Genomic DNA, 22,316 nt, shown 5'->3' with positions numbered 1-22,316 from the left:
AAAATTGGAAATGACTGGAAATAAATGTTATTGAGGTTAATAATACTGTAGGAACAATAACAGGCCTAAATTATGTGATTCCAGCTGTTTTTATGATTTTTTAGATAAAATACAGATCCAAAACCAAAACCAAAAAATGCAAAGGTGGTTTTGTAAAACCAAATCCAGATCCAAAACCTTGAAGGATATACAGATCCAAAACCAAAACATGGGGGTCGGCCCACATCCCTAATATTAATAATGTATTCTACTACATGGTGCTGAACAATAATAAACAGCCCAGTTAGAATATCTGCATTATGCTTATAGGCTATGAAGCTGCAGCACATGTACTGTTTTCATTGATAAGTTCAAAGGTGATGGAACGGCAAATATCTATTCATTAAAAACCTCATATAAAAAAGTATAGGCCGTAGTCAAGCAAGAGTTCAGCACATCTAACAATGGCAGCAGCAGAGAAAGTGTGAAATACATGTTTTTACTCATTCTCTGACTAGGTAGAAAATAGTTTATCAACAAATTGTAAATATAAGCATCCTGGAATTGGGTCTGGCTCTTTAACAGAGCTATGTCCTTTATGTAGTCGCACTGTCACACACTTAGCCGCACATAGACATTTTTGCACACTGGGCACCTTGTCCTTGAGAATTCTTATTTAATTTCACCTAACATTTTTCTAGCATAAGGCAGGATAGACTTTAGATGATTCAATCAGTGGCCAGTAACCGGTATACAATACACAGAGGGACTGACTTAGACCCGCTCGGTAGATGCGGCCGCTCGCTCTCAGCGTATGGAAATTTTGCAACGTGACGTCAAGGCAGCCGTTCGGTCAGCAAGGCATAAGTACGACCACTATGACTTGGCGAGCGATCACTTTGTGTTTACAGACGCTCACCAGCCTGTGTTTAGCCGCCCACTAGCGTACGTCATCTCCATGAAGTATATTCAACCATCGGTACATCGGGTTACATCGCATCTGACTGCAGCGCTTGCGCTTGACTGTACCCTACTGCAAGCACTATGAGCACTTCAGTGTATTATTCAACCAAGTGACGTGTACTATGATACTGCCTGTTAATTATGCACGCCCCAGAAACGGCGTGGAAACACTCTGGCACACCTGCGTCCGCAACTCCACACCCCCGTTACTACTGCCCTGCCCCTGTTATCACCCACAAATGGCCTCTCCTGTCACTCATCCCACTGGGCTGTCTTTGCAGGGCGAGCGAGCACATTCCGATCACTAGTACTAGTTTGCGCACACGCACTGCGAACTACATGCATGCGCACATTACCGAACATCATCTGCAACGAGTGGCTGCTTGCTAGCGAGTGGGTCAGAATCAGCGCCAGAGTGCGTTGCAGTGATCACTATTGTAATGCAGAGAATATATAAAGCAAGGAACATCATAGTGACAGTCATATAATGTAGAGAATATTACAGTGACCATCATATAATGCAGGTAATATTATGGTTACCACTATATAATTTAGAGATCATAACAATCGCCACAAGATAATGCAGAGAGCATTACAGTGCCCACCATATAATGCAGAAAACTTCATAGGGACCAGCATATAGTGCAGAGAACATCTCAGTGACCAACATATAATGGAGAGAGCATCACAGTGATCCATATAATATGAGGAGCATTGCGGTGACCGCCATACAATACAGAAAGTATTGCAGTGACTGCCATATAATACAAAGACCATCGCAGTGGGTGCCATATAATACAGAGAGCCTTTCGGTGACCACCATAGAATACAGTGAACACCACAGTGACCACCATATAATTCAGGGAACATCGCAGTGACCACCCGATAATGTAGAGGGGTTTGCAGTGACCGCCAGATCAGGGAGCGTTGCAGAGGCTGCCAGATTATGCAGAGAGGTTCGCAGTGATCACCAGATCAGAAAGCATCGCAGTGACTGCCATATAATGCAGAGGTTTGCAGTGACCAACATAAAATTAATACATCATCAAAATTACTGCTGAATAAAGCAGAGAGGTTCACAGTGACCGCCAGATCAGGGAGCATCGCAGTGACTGCCATCAGGGCCCCCCACATTGCTGCATTCATCCAGGGCCACTCTAGACCCTCCCTGGCCGGCTCCCGGCAGCAGACAGAAGCAAAAGCACTGATGGTGGACCGTGACTGATGATATAAGCCACACCCCTCACTGACATACTGCCACGATTTGCAGGTGTATGGGTAGGGGGTGGAGCCTAATGACATGAATTTCCCGCCCCTCTCAGAAGCCTGCCTGATGCTGCAAGTCTGAAACAGGTTAGTGTGCGTGTGCTAGGGATGGACATCGGAAGCCCACCATCAAATGATGGCTGGGCTTCCACCATCAAAACTTCCGATGCAATGGTAACTATCCATCGCATCAAAAGAATTTGAAGGAAAAAGTATTTATATGATATGAGCATGCGCAAAACACTTCAGTGCAACTGGCAGTGCACAAGCCTGGTGCTGGGATCAGGTGCAGGACTGGGGGCGAGATCAGGGTGGGGCATATACTCTGCTGTCACACTGACTGATTTGATCAGTCTGACAGAGTCACTCACTGCTGCCAAAGACAAAATAGACAACAACACACACACATGTGACATGCTAAGAATAGTAAGAGTCATTCCGATCCCAGCTTACTAGCCACAAAGGGGGGGTGGATGACAACACCAAAGCACCTGTAACTAATCTGCAGCAGCACAGCTCACTGCTGCAATGCTCTCAGCAACACAAATATTCTCAGAGTAGCCAGGAAGGTGTCAGTGGTCGTTGAGCTCTCAGGAATTAAAAGAACAGTCTACCATCGGAACACCATTAAATTGTTACTAATCGATGGTGACAAACATCGGAATGTCACCATGGTATGGTAAAAACACTAACATCAAAAGAAAAACATTGCTGGTTGGCAAACATCAACTATTGATGTCCATCCCTAGTCAGGGGCAGGCTGGACCGGGAGGCAGGGTGCCATATGCCCCACCGGGCTGGTACACATCTGCTTCAGGGAGGGCTGCAGTCACTGCACATGCACGACCGATGGCCGGATGACAGGCAGAAGGTGCTCTGCAGTCACTCCGACTATAGAACCATCAGAGAGGCTGTGCAGCATTCGCTGCCTGTTACTGGGCTGTCTGTCACATCCATGCAGCTTGTAGCTGCACACTGAGCAACGCTCCTTCCGAGTCCGCTCTGCTGCAGGGACTGCGCAGTGTGCACTAGGGATGGACATCAGAAACCGATGGTTAGCAACCATCGATGTTTACAATTTTATGGAAATACTTTTTCCATCGAATACTGGGAATTTGATGGTTGCCAGCTATTGGATGCAGCTTTCCAATGCCCATCCAATGGCTGTGGGGGTGAGCAGCAGGAGAATAGATGCCATGCACATGCGCACAGCATCTATTCAGCGTTAGGGGGAGCCTGGGGCTTCGCCCCTGTTCACGATGGATTCCGCTCATGCCACCAGTCATTTAAATTGATTTTACTATTGAATACTTTTGATGCAATGGTTAGTTACCATTGCATCGAAAGTTTCAATCGTGGAAGCATCTTTTGATGGTGGGCATCCCATGCCCATCTCTACCCCTGACCTAGAGACATACATACCTATACAGAAAACTATACATGAAACATGCACTCAAATAGTTATCCTCCAGATATGTAACAAAATCATTCAGCGTAGCACTATGTAAAACACCCTAATGCGCCTGTGAGTATGAAAGTACTTATGAACAGTTATGCAGACACATAATCCTCAGCGCTTTACAGGGGTCTCTATAGGGAAAAATACTCCCATATTCTGGAAGGCCAGAGGGTAATCACCTGTCACATAGACTGAGTACCCATCATTTTCTGTATGCAAACCAATGACTCATGAGAATGCCCAAGTGATCCTGCAAAACCTCTCTGGCATCATATGTATGCCCAAGGGAGCCATTAGAACCACCATATATTGTAGCTAAACTCATTATGCATATATATGATAGGGGGCAGCGACACATAGTTGGAGTAAAATAGCTCATATGAGTGATCCCATCTTAAATTAACTGCTGCAGCATACCGGGGACTAATTCCATAAACAACCTACAGTAGTAAATGTAAATACTGCAGCTATATAACATATGGAGAGCAGGAAAGATGTAAATGGAACAAGAAAGGCAACTAACAATGCTGAGTACCCAGCGTTCATCAAATATATAATCACTAATTTTAAACATCCCCAAGTAAAGACAAGCAGATGATATATAATTTGCATCCACGCCTCAAGGCCAGATAATGTAAAGGCAGTGTTGTTGCTCTTTTGTATCAAGGTGAACTGCCAAAACAGAGGTCACCATGATGTAATAATCTTATACCCCTTTGAGACAGAAAATGAAAAAAAAAACCCGGATTTTTCCCAACTTTTGCGTACCGGTTTGTTTTGCCATTCTCTGTCTGTACCCCCTTCAGACAGAAGAGCAAATTACAGGGTCAAAAATTTCAACCTGGTAATTTGCTGATTTACATGGGTATTTCTTCTGTATGAAACGGTGAACCCGGGACTAAATTCCTGTGTTTCCGACCCTGGTAAATTCCTGTGTCGAAGTCCCGGGAATTTAGACCCGGGATGACCCTTTCAGACAGAAAAAGGTCCCGTGTAAATCACCAAATTACCGGGTTGAAAAGTTTAACCCGGTAATTTGGATTTCTGTCTGAAAGAGGTATTAGTTAAACAATGCCAATACAGAATAAAATGTAATGATGTGTAGGCTTGTGTCTGTGACAATCTCAAAAGGTGCAAAAAAAACCCATGGAGCTAGCATACAACCTGAAGCCGACTATCCCCTGTACCCAAATATTTTCCATAGTACTATATAACATGCCAAATAACGCTTGCACCCACCAACACGCAAAGTGATGGACCAAAAGAGGCCCAAGAAGTGGCAAATCATACATACAGCATGCAGTTAAATGTGCAGAAAATTATGCATAATAGAACTCCACAGAAGATAGCTAAAAATGTAGATTCCCCTCAACGGAATGTCAATGGTCAAAATACCGGTGCCGGAATCCGGACGCGTCAGGATCCCGGCTCCCGAATCAGAGCTTAGAGGGAGGATTAGGGTTAGGCACAAGGGGGGGAGGAAGATGCAGACCCTGGTCAGGACATGTCCCCGTTTTGTAAAACTTTCCCTGTTTGGCGGCGAACAGCTGCAAAATGTCACTCACCTGTCGACTGCTTCCACACTGCGTCCGACGACGCAGGACTCAATCTGTGCATGTGCAGTTCAACAAACATCAGAGATATACGTAAACATTCAGGTTTGCATGCATCTTTGAATTAGGCCCACTGTCAGTTACTTCCCTGTTAAAGATCCACTGTCAAAGTGGCTTAGATCCCAGGAAGGCTACAGATTTTAAAGCCTCTTTAAACCTACCCCATAAATCTCATAGGCCAAGCATATGCGATTTACATGTGGGCCAGCCCTTCAACTTTGTGGTTTAAGTCATTTCCTGCATATTCTGCCCTGAGTTCATCATCTCTTACAGGTTCCTTTGGCCATGCTCCACCAGAATGTAAGCTTGCGAGCAGGGCCCTTGTACCTTTATGTCTGTCTGTTACTATCAAGTCTTGTTCTAATACTGGGGTAGATGTATGAAGCAGTGAAAAGAGTGGAGAAGTGTACCAGTTGCCCATGGCAACCAATCTACTTTGAGGCTGCATTTATCAAGTACATTTTATAAAATGATAGGTAGAAGCTGATTGGTTGCCATGGGTAACTTCTCCACTTGCACACTTCTCAACTCTTCACTACTTCATACATCTACCCCACTGTTTGTTCCCAGTTGTAAGGCACAATGGAAGATGCTGGTGCTATATAAGTAATGATAATATATAAATAAATAATAAATAAATACAAATAAATTGGATCACCATGTAGTTTCTGTTGATATGTACTATTGGAGTACAACAATAGGCATCCAGGTAATTGTAAAATGGAGTTTATGCTAGTCAGTTTGTCCTTAACCAGGTTTGTAGGTTTATTAAGGATAATAGTGATAACAGATACAGTATAACAGCGGTTGTCAGCAGGAACAGAGTAAGCAATTTTTGTCACAAGAGACAGTAATTGTGTGTGTTTGTGTGTGTGATTTCTTTTTTTGTGTGTTATTTTCTCCTTTGCTGTATTTTATCTGTGTGATTATTTTATTGCTTCATACAGTAAGGTTTCAGACACCTAATCTTTCCTCAACACATGCTCTATAGAATTGTGAAACCTACATAACAATCTGTCTGGTGGTTCTCAAAATTAGCCCGAACAAATAGACAGACGTCTACCAGGCACCGTTTTTTCATTGACTTGCTTCACTAAAATCGTTACTGCTCAGTTCCATTTTGTCATACATTAATGTGTCATACACCTAAACCTTCCTCAACAAATGCTCTATAGAATAGTGAAAACTGCATCAAAATCCATCAAGTGGTTCTCAAGATTAGCCCGAACTAACAGACAGATGCCGACCAGGGACTGTATTTTATACTCTCTATAGAATGTCGAAGCTGGATGATTGGCTGAGACCAGATCTTAAGTTAATATCGGGCGACACCATCTTGTGTTGCCCCTGATGATGCCATCTTGCGTCGTCAGCATGAAACCGTTGTGTGCGATGCTATATGCAATTATTAGCGTCGTGCATCTGCATTGGTACCGCATATTGATGAAAGTCCTACCATACCCCATACACACATTAAATAAAACATAAAATATATAAGAGGCACAGTGCAGTTGCGCTGTTTATCAAAGCACTGTACACATAGTGGCAGTAAATTCTTTATTGGAGCAGGACAGTCAGCTCTAGGGGTCAGGTCATACCTGTAGTCTACAGCCAGTCAGGTTAACTGGTAGTACTAGGGAAGAACCTGTAATGATGGTTGATGTAGCTGGTACTAAACATACTTTTCTTGTAGACACAGGGGCGACCAGATCAGTGTTAAAATCTCCATCCAATTTACAGGTGACCTGCAAGACAGTACCAGCAATGGGTGTAACGGATAAAATGCAGCATTATCCTTTAACCAAATCTGCAGAGGTTACTATCGGGCCATTGCATACCAGGCATTCCTTTCTCCTGACAGCAGCGGCTCCTACTAACCTACTGGGAAGGGATTTGTTGTGTAAAATGGGATGTGTCATTTATTGTACCCCTGATGGTATATTTTTAGATATCCCAGAGAGAGTTGCGCATGAGGTAAGGGATATATTGGACACTCCACAAAGGTTAATGCTTCACTCTACCATGCTAGAGCAAAGTCCATCCCAGGTAAAGGAGATGTTATCTCAAATACCGGGTTCCCTTTGGACCCAAGATGGACAGGACACTGGATTAATGGCAAATATAGCTCCTGTAATGATCAACTTAAAGGTAGGAAGACAGGTTCCAAAAATCCCTCAGTACCCTTTAAAACCAGAGGTGGAGCTAGGGGTGTATCCCATAATTGAGAGAATGCTCCAGCAGGGGATTTTAGTCCGTACAGCTAGTGTAGCCAACAGTCCCATCTTTCCTGTGAAGAAGAGTGGTGGGGGGGTATAGGCTAGTACAGGACCTTAGAGGGGTTTATAAGGTAGTTGAGAGCCAATTCCCTGTAGTGCCGAATCCAGCTGTCATTCTCATGCAGATCCCACCAAATGCAACCCATTTTACTGTTATTGACCTCTGTTCTGCCTTCTTCTCTACTCCCTCTGTTCTGCCTTCAAATACAAGGGGGTACAATACATATGGACACGGTTGCCCCAGGGCTTCATAGACAGCCCCAGTATCTTCTCCCAGGCCTTACAAGACTGTTTACAATCTTTTCAACCTGCCAATGGATCTGTTCTAATACAATATGTAGACTATTTGTTGTTGTGTTCTTCATTTATGTCATGTTTAAATGTTACTAAACTACTGTTGCTTCATCTCTCACAGACAGGACACAAGGTTACTAAGGACAAATTACAGCCATGCCAGACTAAGGTTAAATACCTGGGACACTGTCTAACCCAGGGCCTACAAGATTTGACAACCGACTGAATACAGGCCATACAGACCATGACACTGCCACACAATCAACAACAAATCCATACCTTCTTGGGCATGTGTGGATACTGCAGGTCGTGGATCCCAGGTTTTTCTATTTTGGCCTTACCTTTGCAGGAATTGGTGTCATCCTCAAAACCCGACCGTGTCACACACACTGAGGAAACAGAGCAGGCTTTCCTTAACCTTAACGATAGTCTGACAAGAGCACCTGCATTGGGAATACCAGATTACGAAAAACCTTTTGATTTATATTGTACGGAGGCTGATGGCTGCGCAGCAGGTGTCCTCACACAAAAACATGGTGATGCTAGTAGACCCGTAGCATACTACAGTGCACAATTGGACACTGTGGCAAGATCACTTCCAACATGTTTAAAAAGTGTACTGCTCTTTTGGTCAGTAAGAGTGAGGATGTAGTATTAGGTCATGATATGATTGTTTATACACCCCATGCTGTATCTGCTTTGCTGAATTCTGCCCAAACCAGACATGTTTCCTCATGCTAGGTTCACGCAATGGGAACTAGCTCTAATAGCACCTGCAAATATCACCATTAAACAATGCAGTACGTTAAACCCAGCAACGTATTTACCATATGTGCCTCAGGATGCACAAAGGGTGGAGAGAGGTGAGTCGCTGGTGGAAGGTGAGTTTTGCAGGTATACTGATGCACATGATTGTATGGAATATTTGAATATCAGACCTTTACTGCAAGACCTGACATACGTGATACACCTTTAGAAAATGTAGATGTAACATTTTACACGGATGGGAGTTGTCATAGACAAACTGACACTGGAGAGTTATGTACAGGTTATGCTGTTGTAAATGACGAGGACATTATAGAAGCCGAACCCCTTGGTCCACCTCACTCGGCCCAGGTGGCTGAACTGGTGGCACTAAGAAGAGCGTGTGAGTTGGCAGAAGGCAAATCTGCTAACATATACACTGACACTAGGTACGCCTTTGGGGTCGTACACGATTTTGGAGCTCTATTGCATCTTAGAAATTTTATGACAGCAGCAGGCACACCAGTAGCACACTCATACCACATAAAAGGACTGTTGACAGCAATTAAAAAACCAAAGGCATTAGCCGTCATTAAGTGTAAAGCCCACACGCGCAAGGAAGACCCAGTGTCACTGGGCAATAACAGGGCAGACGAAGCAGCCAAATGGGCAGCAGGTTTAAGAGTGAACATGCCAATTATTCAAATGATGGTTTTTCAAACTATTGATATGCAGAAATTAATTGAGATGCAAAATTTGTGTTCCATTCAGGAAAAGGCAGTCTGGAGATCCAAGGGATGTGGGCAAGAGTCCTCTGGAGAGATGGACAAGGTAAGCCGGTGGCTCCCATGGCATACTACCCAAGCTTGGCTGAGGCAGCGCATGGCCTGACTCACCTAGGTAAACAAGGTATGTACAAGTTCGTCAGAACATATTGGTGTGCACCAGGCTTTTCTTCTCAAGCTGAGAAAAGGGCAATGTCCTGCCTGACCTGCTTGAGGAAGAATGTCGGGAAGACAATACTGACTGAGCCATCTCACATCCCTCCAACAGACGGACGTTTCAAGGTAATTCAAATTGATTTCATCCAATTACCACCCTGCAGGAATCTCAAGTATGTATTAGTTTGTACCGATGTGTTTTCTAATTGGGTAGAGGCATATCCAGCTGCCACTAATACTGCTGCGTTTACTGCTAAAAAGATCGTTCAGGAATTTGTATGCAGGTACGGTATCCCTAGAATCATAGAAAGTGATAGGGGTACTCATTTCACTGATGATGTTTTCCAGAACATGTGTAAGTTGATGGGTATTAACCACTTGCCTGGCATGGTCGTATCAGATACTACCATACCAGACTGGGCTTTACCTGACATGGTCGTATCTGATATGACCAGCCAAAAAAGCTCTGTGGGCGGCTGCTGGAAGATGATCTTCTATCAGCCGCCTAGCTCAGAGGGACCTCCCGGTCCTTCAACACTCTTCAGACATCCCCATGTGCCTGATTGATCAGGCAGCCCAGTGCCCGCAGCACCCACACCCGGTGGCTGCAGAGAGGAAAGAGCAGCCGCCGGGAATCACCAATGCTCTCGGCGCTATCATCCTCTCCCTCCCCCCTGCCCTGCAAGCGGCACCCACACCCGGCGGCTGCAGAGGTCAGAGCAGCGCTCTCTGCACTTCCTATTCCTCCCCCCTGCCCTGCAAGCGGCACACACACCCGGCGGCTTCAGAGGTCAGAGCAGCCACCAGGGAAATATAGAGCAGCACAGCGCTCTCGGCGCTGTCATTCACTCCCTCCCCCTGCCCTGCAAGCGGAAGCCCAGCAGTACCTGGCAGCTGCAGAGGTCAGAGCAGCTGCCGGGAAAATGTGCAACAGCACAGCACGCTTATGGCACTGTCATCCACTCCCTGCCCCCGCACTGCAAGAGTCAGCCTGGCGATGGCCCACCGGCAGCTGCACGGTGGACGGAGCAGCCGACGTGAAGTCAAGGAAACACTGCGGTCCTCCTCTCCGTCCCCCAGCCCTACCAGAGCATGGAGGAACAGGAGCAAGCTCCACCCCTCAAGGTACACCCTGCCTACAATAATAAATAATAATAATAAAAAAATAATATATATATATACACAAAGTCAAGTTTTCTGTTTTATATATATATATATATAATTATATATATATATAATGTGTGTGTGTATATATATATATATATATATATACGCATGTGTGTACAGTATATGTTTGTACTGTATGTACGGCTGTATATATATATACATATACACACACATGTATGTACTGTAGATGGCAGCCCCCAACCAATGTCTCGCAATCGTTTTTTTTATCGATGGTTTCTATCGACGGCCATCACAACTGTATACCTTAAAAATTGACATTTTTATGGTATACAGCGTATAAAAAATTTTTTTTTTACAAAATCGTATTGCATAAGTTTTAAAAAGCTGTTCTTGACCTAATTCAATCATAAAAAAAAAATGACAATTTCGGAGCGGTTTTTGGAAAAAGAATTTGACAGTTAAGTTGTTAATAGTAGACTTCACACCCCTTACCGACCACAAGCCAGCGCCAAGGTGGAGAGGATGAACGGTACTATTAAAAACATTGAGTAAGATCATGGCTGAAACTGGATTAGGTTGGCCAGAAGCATTACCGCTAGTCCTTTATAGCATCAGGACAACTCCTAGACCCCTCTTAATTTGTCCCCCTTTGAGATACTGTTTGGGAGACAACCTCATCTGATTGTAAGTCCACAAGAAGACTTGAAGAGTAACAACGAGGTTACTGTAAAGTATCTTATAACAATGAGTAAACAGATGAAACCTGATATGCCAGAAACAAACTGTCATGATGTTGAACCTGGAGAATTTGTTATGATCCGAATTTTTTTACGTTCAGGTTGTCTGACAGATCGGTGGGAAGGTCCATATCAAGTGTTGCTGAAAAGTATGACATCCTTGAAAGTGGCAGAGAGAGATACCTCGGTCCATTCCACTCACTGCAGGAAGGTCAACTATCCGGTGGAGATACAAGGCGGAGTTGAGGCAGATAACGCAGACCTGTCAATTGCGAGCTTGTTCCGGGAGAGTTAAAGACTGCAGTGAGATACCTGAGCTAGGGAAATTTACAGCTCATTACTCCAGCAATGGAGTGGCAGGCTGGGTTTGCATTCCTATTTTCTTCCAGAGTTCTCATCCTCCTTGTTTGTTTCGGGATGTCCTGTTTCTGTAACAGTGGACAGATGATGGAGGGAGAGGTCAATGGTGATACCGATGGAGTGGAGTCGGGAGAAGGAGCAATACAGTCACAAGGGCAGTATCTGACCAAACTCAGTACAGTAATTAAGAGATCTGTCAATCTAGAAACTCGGAGTCAGTGTGAAGGTCTATTGTCTGAGGAATACTGTATGTGTGCAAACTGGATCTCAAATTGATGAAAAGTGCATCCAGCGATGCCAGTCCAAGAGTAACCTGTATTTGGGCGAGCATCCTTTAGAGGATTACCATTCCTTAGTGGGTAAGGTCTTAAACCAGACTGCGTGTTGGGTTTGCACTCACGTGCCTCAGGGACAACGGTTTAGTACCACTCCAGTTAAATGTCTCTGAGGTTCTTGGATTACTTAAGGGGAAAATGCTGGATGGGAAATTTGTTAAGTCCAAGCCTCCAAATCTTAAGCTCCATCAGTACCAAGTGGATAGATCCCTATTATGTTTAAACACCAATTCCAATAAACCAGGAAATTCAGAGGTTTCCGGGAACAATCAGACAATGACCTTTTCACACAGAGCTGATAATGAACCAGTAGATGGTGGACTTATACGCAACATTACCAATGGAAGACACTTCCGGTATAAGTATACACTTAGTTCTACCAAGCTAACGATGGCAGAGTACCTGAAGGGTACTGTGCAGTTATTGTACAACCTAAAACGTGTACCAGCCAAATGGGAAAATCTGGGGTAGGATTATTTGTTAGAGAATTGTGCCCGATGATAATGATGCATTCTATCCCTTATGTACTCCCAGACGATGTGTATTTTATATGTGGAAGGAAAGTGTACAAGTGGCTCACTCCGAGTTCTGAAGGTTTATGTTATCTAGGAAGGGTACTTTCAGAGGTTATGACCCTTACACATGGTGAAATGCTTGGTATTCATAAAAACACACCATCACCATATCTTCACACACAGTATGAACACAGAGACAAAAGAAATATGATACCTGGTGATGTACTTAGAGCCACACAGTTGATTAGCGAAACAACTGGCTTCCAAATTTTGGTAGCATTAGATCCCACCAGGATCGCTCGGGGTACTTTAAATTTTAGATACATCCAAGACCTTGCTAAATTAATAGATAATATCACTGAGATGTATGATGACACGTTCAGGTACACTGGTAAGGAGCTTCAGGCCTGTAAGAAAGAACTTGTGCAACATAGACTAGTATTGCATTATTTAACAGCTGTTACTGGTGGATACTGTGTGACTCTGGCCAACCAGATTGGTGTCAAGTGTTGCACTTATATCACAAATAATACTGGCGATCCCAAGGAGGTGATAGGCCGGAAGATGGATGAGATTCTGCAGCTGAAATGGGAATTTCAAAAGAACCATAATGCCTCATTGACTGAGGTAGAGGAAAAGGTAGAAGAGTGGTTCTCGTGGTTGAACCCTGTAAAATGGTTCTCCGGTGCAGGAGAGTGGGTCCAGGAAATGGTTGCTAGTGTAGGTAAACTCCTGATCCTCATATTGGTTGTCATTTTAGTAATTGGCTTATGTGTCAGATGTGTTCCTGCTATGTTGAAGTGTGGAAAATGTAATGCTAAGGTAAACCAGGAGAATGAAGTTATGATGGTGGTTAGTAGTAATAGTATGCATACTAAGGTAAATGAAGAACTGCATTACAATCTTGAACTAGAATGTACCATCAGATGATGTATAGATTTAGCCATGCATGAAATGTATTATTAAATGTTGTTTTAAACATCATAAATAATGTCCCTATCCCCTTCAAGACTTCCTTTATAGGTTAGGTGCATCCCCACATCTTTCCCATGATCTTCCAAGATCTGCGGTGTGCGTATAAGGGTAGTTTTATGTCCCTCCCAGGGACACATTATTGATGGTTTAATGACCACTTTGCGCCATCCCATAACATAACTTTAAATAATATTTCATAGTGTATGACTGAATAAATTTAAGACCAGAGTGTGATAGCGCATTGTTTGCTATCAAAGGGTGGACTGTCAAAGCCGGATGATTGGCTGAGACCAGCTCTTAAGTTAACATAGGGCGACGCTATCTTGTGTTGCCTCTGACGACGCCATCTTGCGTCGTCAGCATGAAACCATTGTGTGCGATGCTATATGCAATTATAGCGTCGTGCATCTGCATTGCTACTGCATATTGTTAAAAGTCCTACCATACCCTATTCGCACATTAAATAAAATATAGAAGATGCACAGCGCACAGTTGCGCTGTTTATCAAAGCACTCTACACATAAACGCACCATGCATATTAGCGACTTTACGCAATATTCTCACACTTACATATACCAAAACTTATAAAAAGGTTCCTCCACATTAAAAGCTTAATATTAGAGGTTATTTTAGCGAATACTTATTTTGTGAAACGTAATGTATACGATATTTAAGGTACATAAGCTAGTAGACATATCATGTTTGGTACCATTCTAAATCACTGTTTATTTGCAGATTTCCGGTTCGACGCGCTAGGAAATTGCATCATGCGTTCGCAAGATATGAACTATATGAAAATAGTGGTTAGAATGTGAAGCTGTATGAAGTGTTTTTTACTAGTTTAAACCAGTTCTTCGGTGGGAAAACCACACAAAGCAACATCTGAGGAACTGGGACATACCCCTAGTGATGCTATATGAACTGTCCAATGACCTGCATCATGCCAGAATGTCCACGAGCAAGACCCAATTGAAACCCGTTAACAAGTTTCTTTGTTCTGGGAGGGTATACAGCCATTCTTCTTGGATGACCACAGGATTCTGGACTGATGACTGTATGCTGGGACCAGTGCGCATGCGTATGTATTGAGCTGTATCATATATCCTGTATTTAATTGTCTTTTGCGCTAATTGTGCTAGATGAAAGTGTGTAACTTTCTTTTATTGCAATAAGAACTTTTTGTGCGTTGGAACCACAATTGTTGTCTGGACAGCGATTATTTATCTCCAGCAATTTAAGGGTATTCATAAGATATCCCGACATACCATAGGGAATAGTGTATTTACAAATATTTTGATGTTTTATGTTAATCTGACTACCTCCTTAGGTCATGGCTTCTTTGTATCTGAAATATCGATACCAATGCCCTATCTCTCAATGTAATGTTTATATTATATTCTGTATGTTTAAATGTTCACTGTAAAAAGTGAAAAAATCTTAATAAACAGATGTTTTTTTTAAAAAAGAATAAAATATATCAATCAACATCACATACTTTTCAGTCCACATTTCCCTCTGAACATACTTAGTAAATGTGTTATTAGTCGCTCTGTGAACATATATGCAGGTTCATTTTCACTTGCTACAAAGGTAACACTAATAGCTCCACTCTCCACTAGCTCATGGAAAGAGATAATATTCGATTAACATCGATGTTTCTGGGGATAAATCACACATTTACTAACAATTTTTTATTTGATTTTTTAAGCATTAGTTAATGTGTGAGTTAGCCATAGAAACACAACATCGATGTTGATTGATTTTCATCAATATTAAATTGATCAAAATCGATTAAAATTGACCTTTAGCAAATATACCTCAGAGTCTCTTTTAGTAATAGTGCTTCCTAAATGCTATATATTCTGACACAGTGGTGGATAGGGCTACAGTAGGTTGCTTGCTACTTGTCCTGCTGATGGCTGCTCCTGCTTACACAAATAGATATCCTATTTTGCAACAAAGGTCATCCTCATCTGATCCCCAGTTGGCATCACAGAAAGATTTCACTGTGTAATTTCCAGATTTGGAAAATTCTAGCTTTAAGGTAGAAGAACCTTTCAAGAATCTGAAGATTCTTTTAACTGCTGTCCAATGTTCCTTTCCTAGGTTGATAGCAAATTGGCTCACCCAGCTCAAAGCATGTGGGATATCTGTACGAGTTGGTACACTGGCATACATTATACTTCCAAAAGCATTTGATAGGGTACATCTCTCATGTCTTCTAACTCTGCAACACTTGTGGGTAATATGGTTTTGCTTAGTTTAGTGCTTTTATCACTGGGAGTAGACATTAGTTTTGCATTTGACAGTTTATACATCTCAAGTATTGCTTCTATGTATGTTTATTGATCAATAGTGATTGTTACTGTTTCTAAACTCTATGAAATTCTTAGGACTAGCAAGTGATGTGCAGGCCAGGATTTTTTAGCTTAAAATTCTGCTCTTGACACTTGTCATGTGCTGTTCTTGGCCTGCTAGTAACAGATCATCCACGTATACTACAATGATGGATAGTTTCAACTCTATGTACTTGTGGTAGAAACAATGATCAGTCTTTGAACATACAGTACAAAGTCAATTTCACATAGTACAACATCTATCTTAATGTACCAGCAATGACAACTTTGCTTTTCGTCATACAAATCTTTCTTTAGTAAACACAGTTTACTAGATCTCACCGTAATCTGTCCCAGATGTCTGTGTTCTTCACGATGAGACGGCTTTATAACAGGCAATGGTTCTGTCAGCATTCAGCTTTTTACTGAACTAAAGATCAATTTATTTTTGACTGTTTTGCAGTGACTTGGCTTGTTTACTATAGTCCCCGTACCTTTGTCATTGACAGAAGCCACCTCTTTGTCTGATTTCCATTCTTCCTAGTTGGGGATTGACTCTGCTTCCTGGACATTTTGGTCAAAATTTACTAAGCGGCAGGTTCTAAACCTCGGTGGTTTGGTAGCGGCTTGATGGTGGGTTTTAAACCCCGAAGGTTTGGTGGCGGTTTCTAAATGACACCGAAACCACTGCCTAGTAATTTTAGCCCAAGCCCTGTTCTATTCTATTCTAAAATGTGTTTTGATGGTGGTTTTGCAATGGTTTTGGCCTTCGTAAATCTGCAGATAGCAAAACCACCAAACCACTGGGGTTTAGAATTTGTTGCTTAGTAAATTTTGCCCTTTGAGGTTTACAAAATGTGATGTTAGCAAATTCTTCATAATATCTCTTGGATAATTTACCCTTGTTTTTTCTCTCAGAACTTCTACTTTGTTGTTGAATCAGTATTTTCATCTTCGGGTTCAGACATGCTTTCTGCTGCTGGCATATCCAAAGTAACAAACTTGTTCTGTAGTTCTTGTTTCAGCTTTATCTTAGTTGGTGCTGTTTCTTGGAATATAATGTCTCTTGACTTTATGAGCTTTTTGTTTGTGGTGTCCCAAAGTCTGTATCCTTCATGACAATATCTAAGAATGATACACTCCATAGTTTGGGCTCTAGCATGCATTGTTTCTCCTTAGGTATGTGGGCATCCAAATAATCTGAGATGATTGATGCTTGGCTTAGTTCCAGACCACGCTTCTAATGGAGTTTACCTTGTACTGCAACAGTGGGTGAACAGTTCTTTAGGTAGACTGTGAGTTGGCGTCAAGCAGCATAGATGTAGCTCTATCCACAATTGTGTGGTTGGCATGTTCCCTTTACACAGTTTTGTTCTGGTGTGTATGCAATTTTTAGTTGATGCTCAATTCCATAGTTCTTTAGAAATGTTGTTATGCTCATATTTTCATATTCTTAATTATTGTCAGATATCAAGAATTTTATCTTCTGATCAGTTTCAGATTTACTGATCTCTTGTCATTTGTAACTGTAACTATTTCTTTGCTCTTTGATGAAGTAAATGTGTAACATTCTTAAATGTAATCTGTACCCATTTATCGATTTCACCTCCATTGGGCCACACACATCTGTATGTACTAATGCTAGGGGTGCTTCAGCACTGGTTGCTGCTTTTGGAGAGGGACAATGTGCTTGCTTATCCATTATACAACTTGAATGTCGGTTTGTCGGTGTTACTCATGGTTATTCCTGTCATCATTCCAACAAGGGGCTTCTGAACATTATCACACCAGATGACCTAGCTGTCTGTGCCAGAGTTCCACAGATTGATTTGAATCAGAGGCCGTCATTGCACAACACTCTTCTGTGTCTAGGACATACAGTTGTTAGCATCGGGTTGCTGCCGCTATCACAGATCCTCTTCTATTTTGCTCAACACATTTGCCATCTGCAAACTTAAATTTTTTTCCGTTCTTCTCTGCGATACTTATAACAACGAGGTTTGTCCCGATCTTTGGTATAACAAATAAAACAACCTGAATATTTATGATTTTTATATTTATGATTTTGGTTGCACCTATTATTCTAACTGTTATTGTCCCGACTTTCATGGCTGTAAGGACCTTGTTCCCAATTCCTCTGATCTTTATAGGATCACACCTACAGTAGTTAGTAATGTAAACCACTTCTGGTTACAATTTAAGTGTTGCTCCTGAGTCTACTCTATATATGAACAGTCTCTTCTGTGACTGTCTGTGACACTAGGACTGACTAATTTTTTTTTGTCACGCTTCTTTTTTTGTGCAGCATTCACATCTGAGGCCTTGTGTTTACATTTTCACATAAAAAACACCTATACTTGGGCCTTTTTGAGCTTGCTATTCCTTGTGTGTAATACAGAATTCTCTGCACTTTTTTCAATTAATACGCATTCCTGGAAATGCAACAGTTTAATTCTCACAATCTCTGTTTAGTCATATTGGACTACTTGTTAGCTGCAGAGATAAAGACATCATCTTATCAATATAGTCATTCCTGTATTTGCATCCACTCAATTTGGTACCGTTCAGTGTACATCTCAAATGTATCATCCTCATGAGACCTTTGTCTTCATATACTTTCTACAGGGCTACCCACATGCTATATGCTGACACTTTCCTATAAATTATGGAGTAAATGTTTTTCTGGATTAGTTGTGGTCTTCCACAGCTGCTCACACTTCAGCTGCATCTCCAAAGCGAACTTCCATGTGGTACAATTCTCAGTTTCATGAAGTTCATGCTGGCTGCTGCTGCACATTGCATGCAGTATGCTGATCCAAATGCAGGACTGTATGATTCACATGCAGGATATATAGGCACCTGTTGATATGTTCTATTGGAGTAGAACAATAGGTACCAGTGGAATTGTGAAATGGAGTTTAAGCCAGACAGTTTGTTATGACATTGTGTGATGCAGTAAAAAGGATTTTTGCATCAGATCTGAGCTGGTGGAGAATGGGTATTAATAAGGTGCGATATAGTACTTAGTCAAACTTTATAGACTATAATATATAGATACATAAAGGCAACAGGTGAATTATTTAGACAACCAAATGTAAAGTTACACACACTGGTACTTTATCCAAATAACGTCAGACTTTGCCATGTCCTTTTTTATACTTCAGAAGACCATGTGGCTTATTTATTAAGTGGCGGCTTATAAAAGCCTCCGCTTATTGGCCCAAAATGTAAGATCCAGGGGGAGGGCTGCGATTGCATCTCCTAGCACAGTCCAACCTTGATCATTTCTCTCTGTATCCTAACATGCACTGGAAGGTTAAGGTCCGTCATTCTCCTTCCCCTTATTTGTACATCCTCAGCTCTAATAGGGAGTTTTTAAATTAGATTGTGATTGAGATTGGAGGGGTGGGGGCATTTGGGTGCCTGAGAGAGCTGAAGTTTCAAAAAAGTTATTCCTGAATCCTCCATGCAGCCAACTCCCAACCTAGGTCAGCTCATGTACAAGCCAGACACGGTCTGAGTGCAGGGGATCAGGGCCAGATTAAGGGGGGGGGCGATCGTCCCTGGGCCCCCACACAAGGAGGGGCCCCCACTAGCAGCGGTGCACTGTCTGCGCCCGCCGCTAGTGTCCCCTCCACTAGTGTAGTGTAGACCGCACAGTGAGCGCGGCCACACTACACAGTGACATACACAAAGCCGGCGGCGGCAGCTGTGTGTATGTTACAGCAGCCAATGAGAGTCACACAGACTTTCATTGGCTGCTTCGTCAGCTGAGGGAGCCGGCTGGAGCTCATTCGTGAGCTCCGCCTTCCAGCTCCCCCCTGCAGCTGGTGATGATGGGAGAGACATCATGACGCTGACGTCTCTCCCATCTGTGCAACAGAAGAGCTGGGACTCGCGTCAGGAACGGGGATTCAGGTAAGTTTTTTTTTTTTTTTTCTTTTTGTGTGTGTGGGGCAGCACTGTAACTGCATAGAGGGGAGCGCTACAGGCGTTCCTGTATAGGGAGGGTGTGCTACTAGGGGCAATGCATAGGGGGGGGCTACTACTGGGGGAACTGTATACCTGGGTACTACTACTGGGGGCAGAGCATGGGGGACTACTAGTGGGGGCACTGTATAGGGGGGGACTACTAATGGGGGAATAGCATTTGGGGACTACTACTGGGGGCACTGTATTAGGGGGGACTACTACTGGGGGCAGAGCATGGGGGGACTTCTGGGGGCACTGTATAGGGGGGGACTACTACTGGTGGCAATGCTTTCGGGGGAATACAACTATATAAAGGACACTGCATAGGGGAGATTACTACTGGGGGCACTGTATAGGGGTGGAGTACTACTGGGGGCAATACATAGTGGGAAACTACTACTGAGGGCAAATCATAGGGGAACTACTACTGAGGGCAAAGCATAGGGGGAAAACTACTGGGGGGACTGTATAGGGGGGACCACTACTGTGGGGATTATATAAGGGGCACTGCATAGGGAAAACCAATACTGGGGCACTGCATAGGGTGCACTACTACAGGGGGCACTGCATAGGGAGGACTACTACAGGGGCCACTGCATAGGGAGGACTACTACAGGGGGCACTGCATAAGGAGCACTGCATAGGGGGGACCATTACTGGGGACATTGCATAAGGGGCACTTCTACAGTGGGCATTGCAAGAGGGGCATTAAGGTGAATAGAAAGAAAAAAAATCCTAGGGTGACGAGAAATGGTGGTATATAGGGGCCCCCACAAGTTTGTTGCCCAGGGGCCCCTACAGACCTTAATCCGGCCCTGCAGGGGATACTGAAAGCTTTACTCAAGGAGTTCCGAGCTGCTCAGCTGCAGTTAGCAGAGATGGGCATGATTCTGTCCTTTCTTTCTCTCACTGGCCACACTTATACACCTTTTCTCTGTACACCCGACATCAGATATGCTCTGCCTCACACAGGTAAGTAACCACAGATCTGGGCACCTGCTGGGTCTGGCACCTGACTAAAGGTGCCTTCCTGTGCTTCAACTGGGTCTGGTGCAGTGTCACCCAGGCATTGTGAATGGGGAACTTCCTGCACCTCGCTGGAGAGGAGATGCCAATGGCTGGATGTCCTGGCGTATGCCAGTGCCAAGCAGCTCTGCACTTATCATTGTTCCTTACTGTACACTGTCATTTTGTAAAGTTTGTATAGATGCATTTATCAGTGTATATGTACGCAGAGTGTTTACATATAAAATATATATACATTGGAATAATCCATGTAACCACCAAGAAAAAAAAGGAGGGGGGTATAGTTGAGACCAGAAAGAGGCTTTGCCAGGACAGTTAAGAGGAGGAGTCAGGATTAATCATTAAATCGCCCTCCTAAAAAACAGTCTAGATCTGCCCTTGTCTGCAGCCCACTTTTATGTTTACCTATACTCCCTAATGCGTATACTCTCTCGTGTCTCTTTTCTCAAGGTCACAATGGGAAGCCCGTGGTGAATATGTCGCATCAAACACTGATGAATGCTCAGCGACTTTAATGTATTCAATCAACTTGAAACAGGAGGGGACCATAAGCTTTGAATATTTGTACCCTGACAGTAATATTGAATTTGAGTTCTTTGTGAGTATCCATTAGACAAAGTAATTATTGCCAAAAAGCACTGATGAATGAGGTGTTCAATGAACATGAAATAAGAGATTATGTCTAGACAACAACATTGTTTTTGAGTTAAGATTCCATTAGATCCAAGACATTGCCTCTGTGAAACCTAGATTTGTAAACAGCTCCATAATGGTCAAATGGAGAATCATACCTAACTACTAGTAACAGGTATAGTATAACACCCATATATTCCCCTTATAGGGTACTTACAGAAATTATAATTTATCATATGTATAAACTTAAGGTCATTGTGGTATAATGCTGACTCTATGGGGTCGATTCAGACCCGGATGCTAAGCTGCGCTCTCTCGCAGCCAAAAGGGGCCAGGTATGCAAATTCTGCTATCGCACTGTCTGTGTAAGGACGCCCTCTATGTCTTAGAGAGTGATGGCAGAGTGAGCGCACGCCGGTCTAAACACACCCACTTTTCTTTCTTAACACACGTCATCTCCAGGAAGTGTATGATTATTCAGAACCCTCAAGAGCCATCGGAGCTGCACACAATGCTTGAGGTAGATGCTACCCAGCCGCAAGCACTGCGATCACTGCAGGTTGAAATACAACCAAGGGACGTGTACAATGACCTTCCATGCTAATTATGCACTCCGTTTTGATGCCCAGACACGCCTGCGTTTGCAGCACCACTCCCCCGTTCACAAACACCTTCCCCTATTACCACCCACAAATGGCACATTCTGTCAATCAAAGTGGCGTCCAGTCTGTGTGCAATTCCCCGATGCAGTGACTGGTTCACAC

At 43.1% G+C, this 22,316-nt stretch overlaps 1 protein-coding gene across 2 annotated transcripts in view; it reads left to right on the top strand.

Annotated features, from left to right (window-relative positions):
- ELAPOR1 (endosome-lysosome associated apoptosis and autophagy regulator 1) overlaps positions 1-22,316 on the top strand; it is a 529,163-nt gene that overhangs the window by 91,941 nt on the left and 414,906 nt on the right. For both annotated transcript variants that reach the window (XM_088445747.1, XM_088445746.1), the window contains one exon: positions 21,370-21,517. In XM_088445747.1, coding sequence (XP_088301873.1) covers positions 21,370-21,517 — 148 coding nt within the window. The remainder of the gene's footprint in view (positions 1-21,369; positions 21,518-22,316) is intronic.

This window comes from Taudactylus pleione, unplaced genomic scaffold, assembly GCF_031769625.1.
Source record: "Taudactylus pleione unplaced genomic scaffold, aTauple2 ptg000387l, whole genome shotgun sequence".
NCBI classification, from domain to species: Eukaryota; Metazoa; Chordata; class Amphibia; order Anura; family Myobatrachidae; genus Taudactylus; species Taudactylus pleione.
The sequence above is the reverse complement of the archived record's forward strand: the minus strand, read 5'-3'. Positions and strand labels throughout refer to the sequence as shown.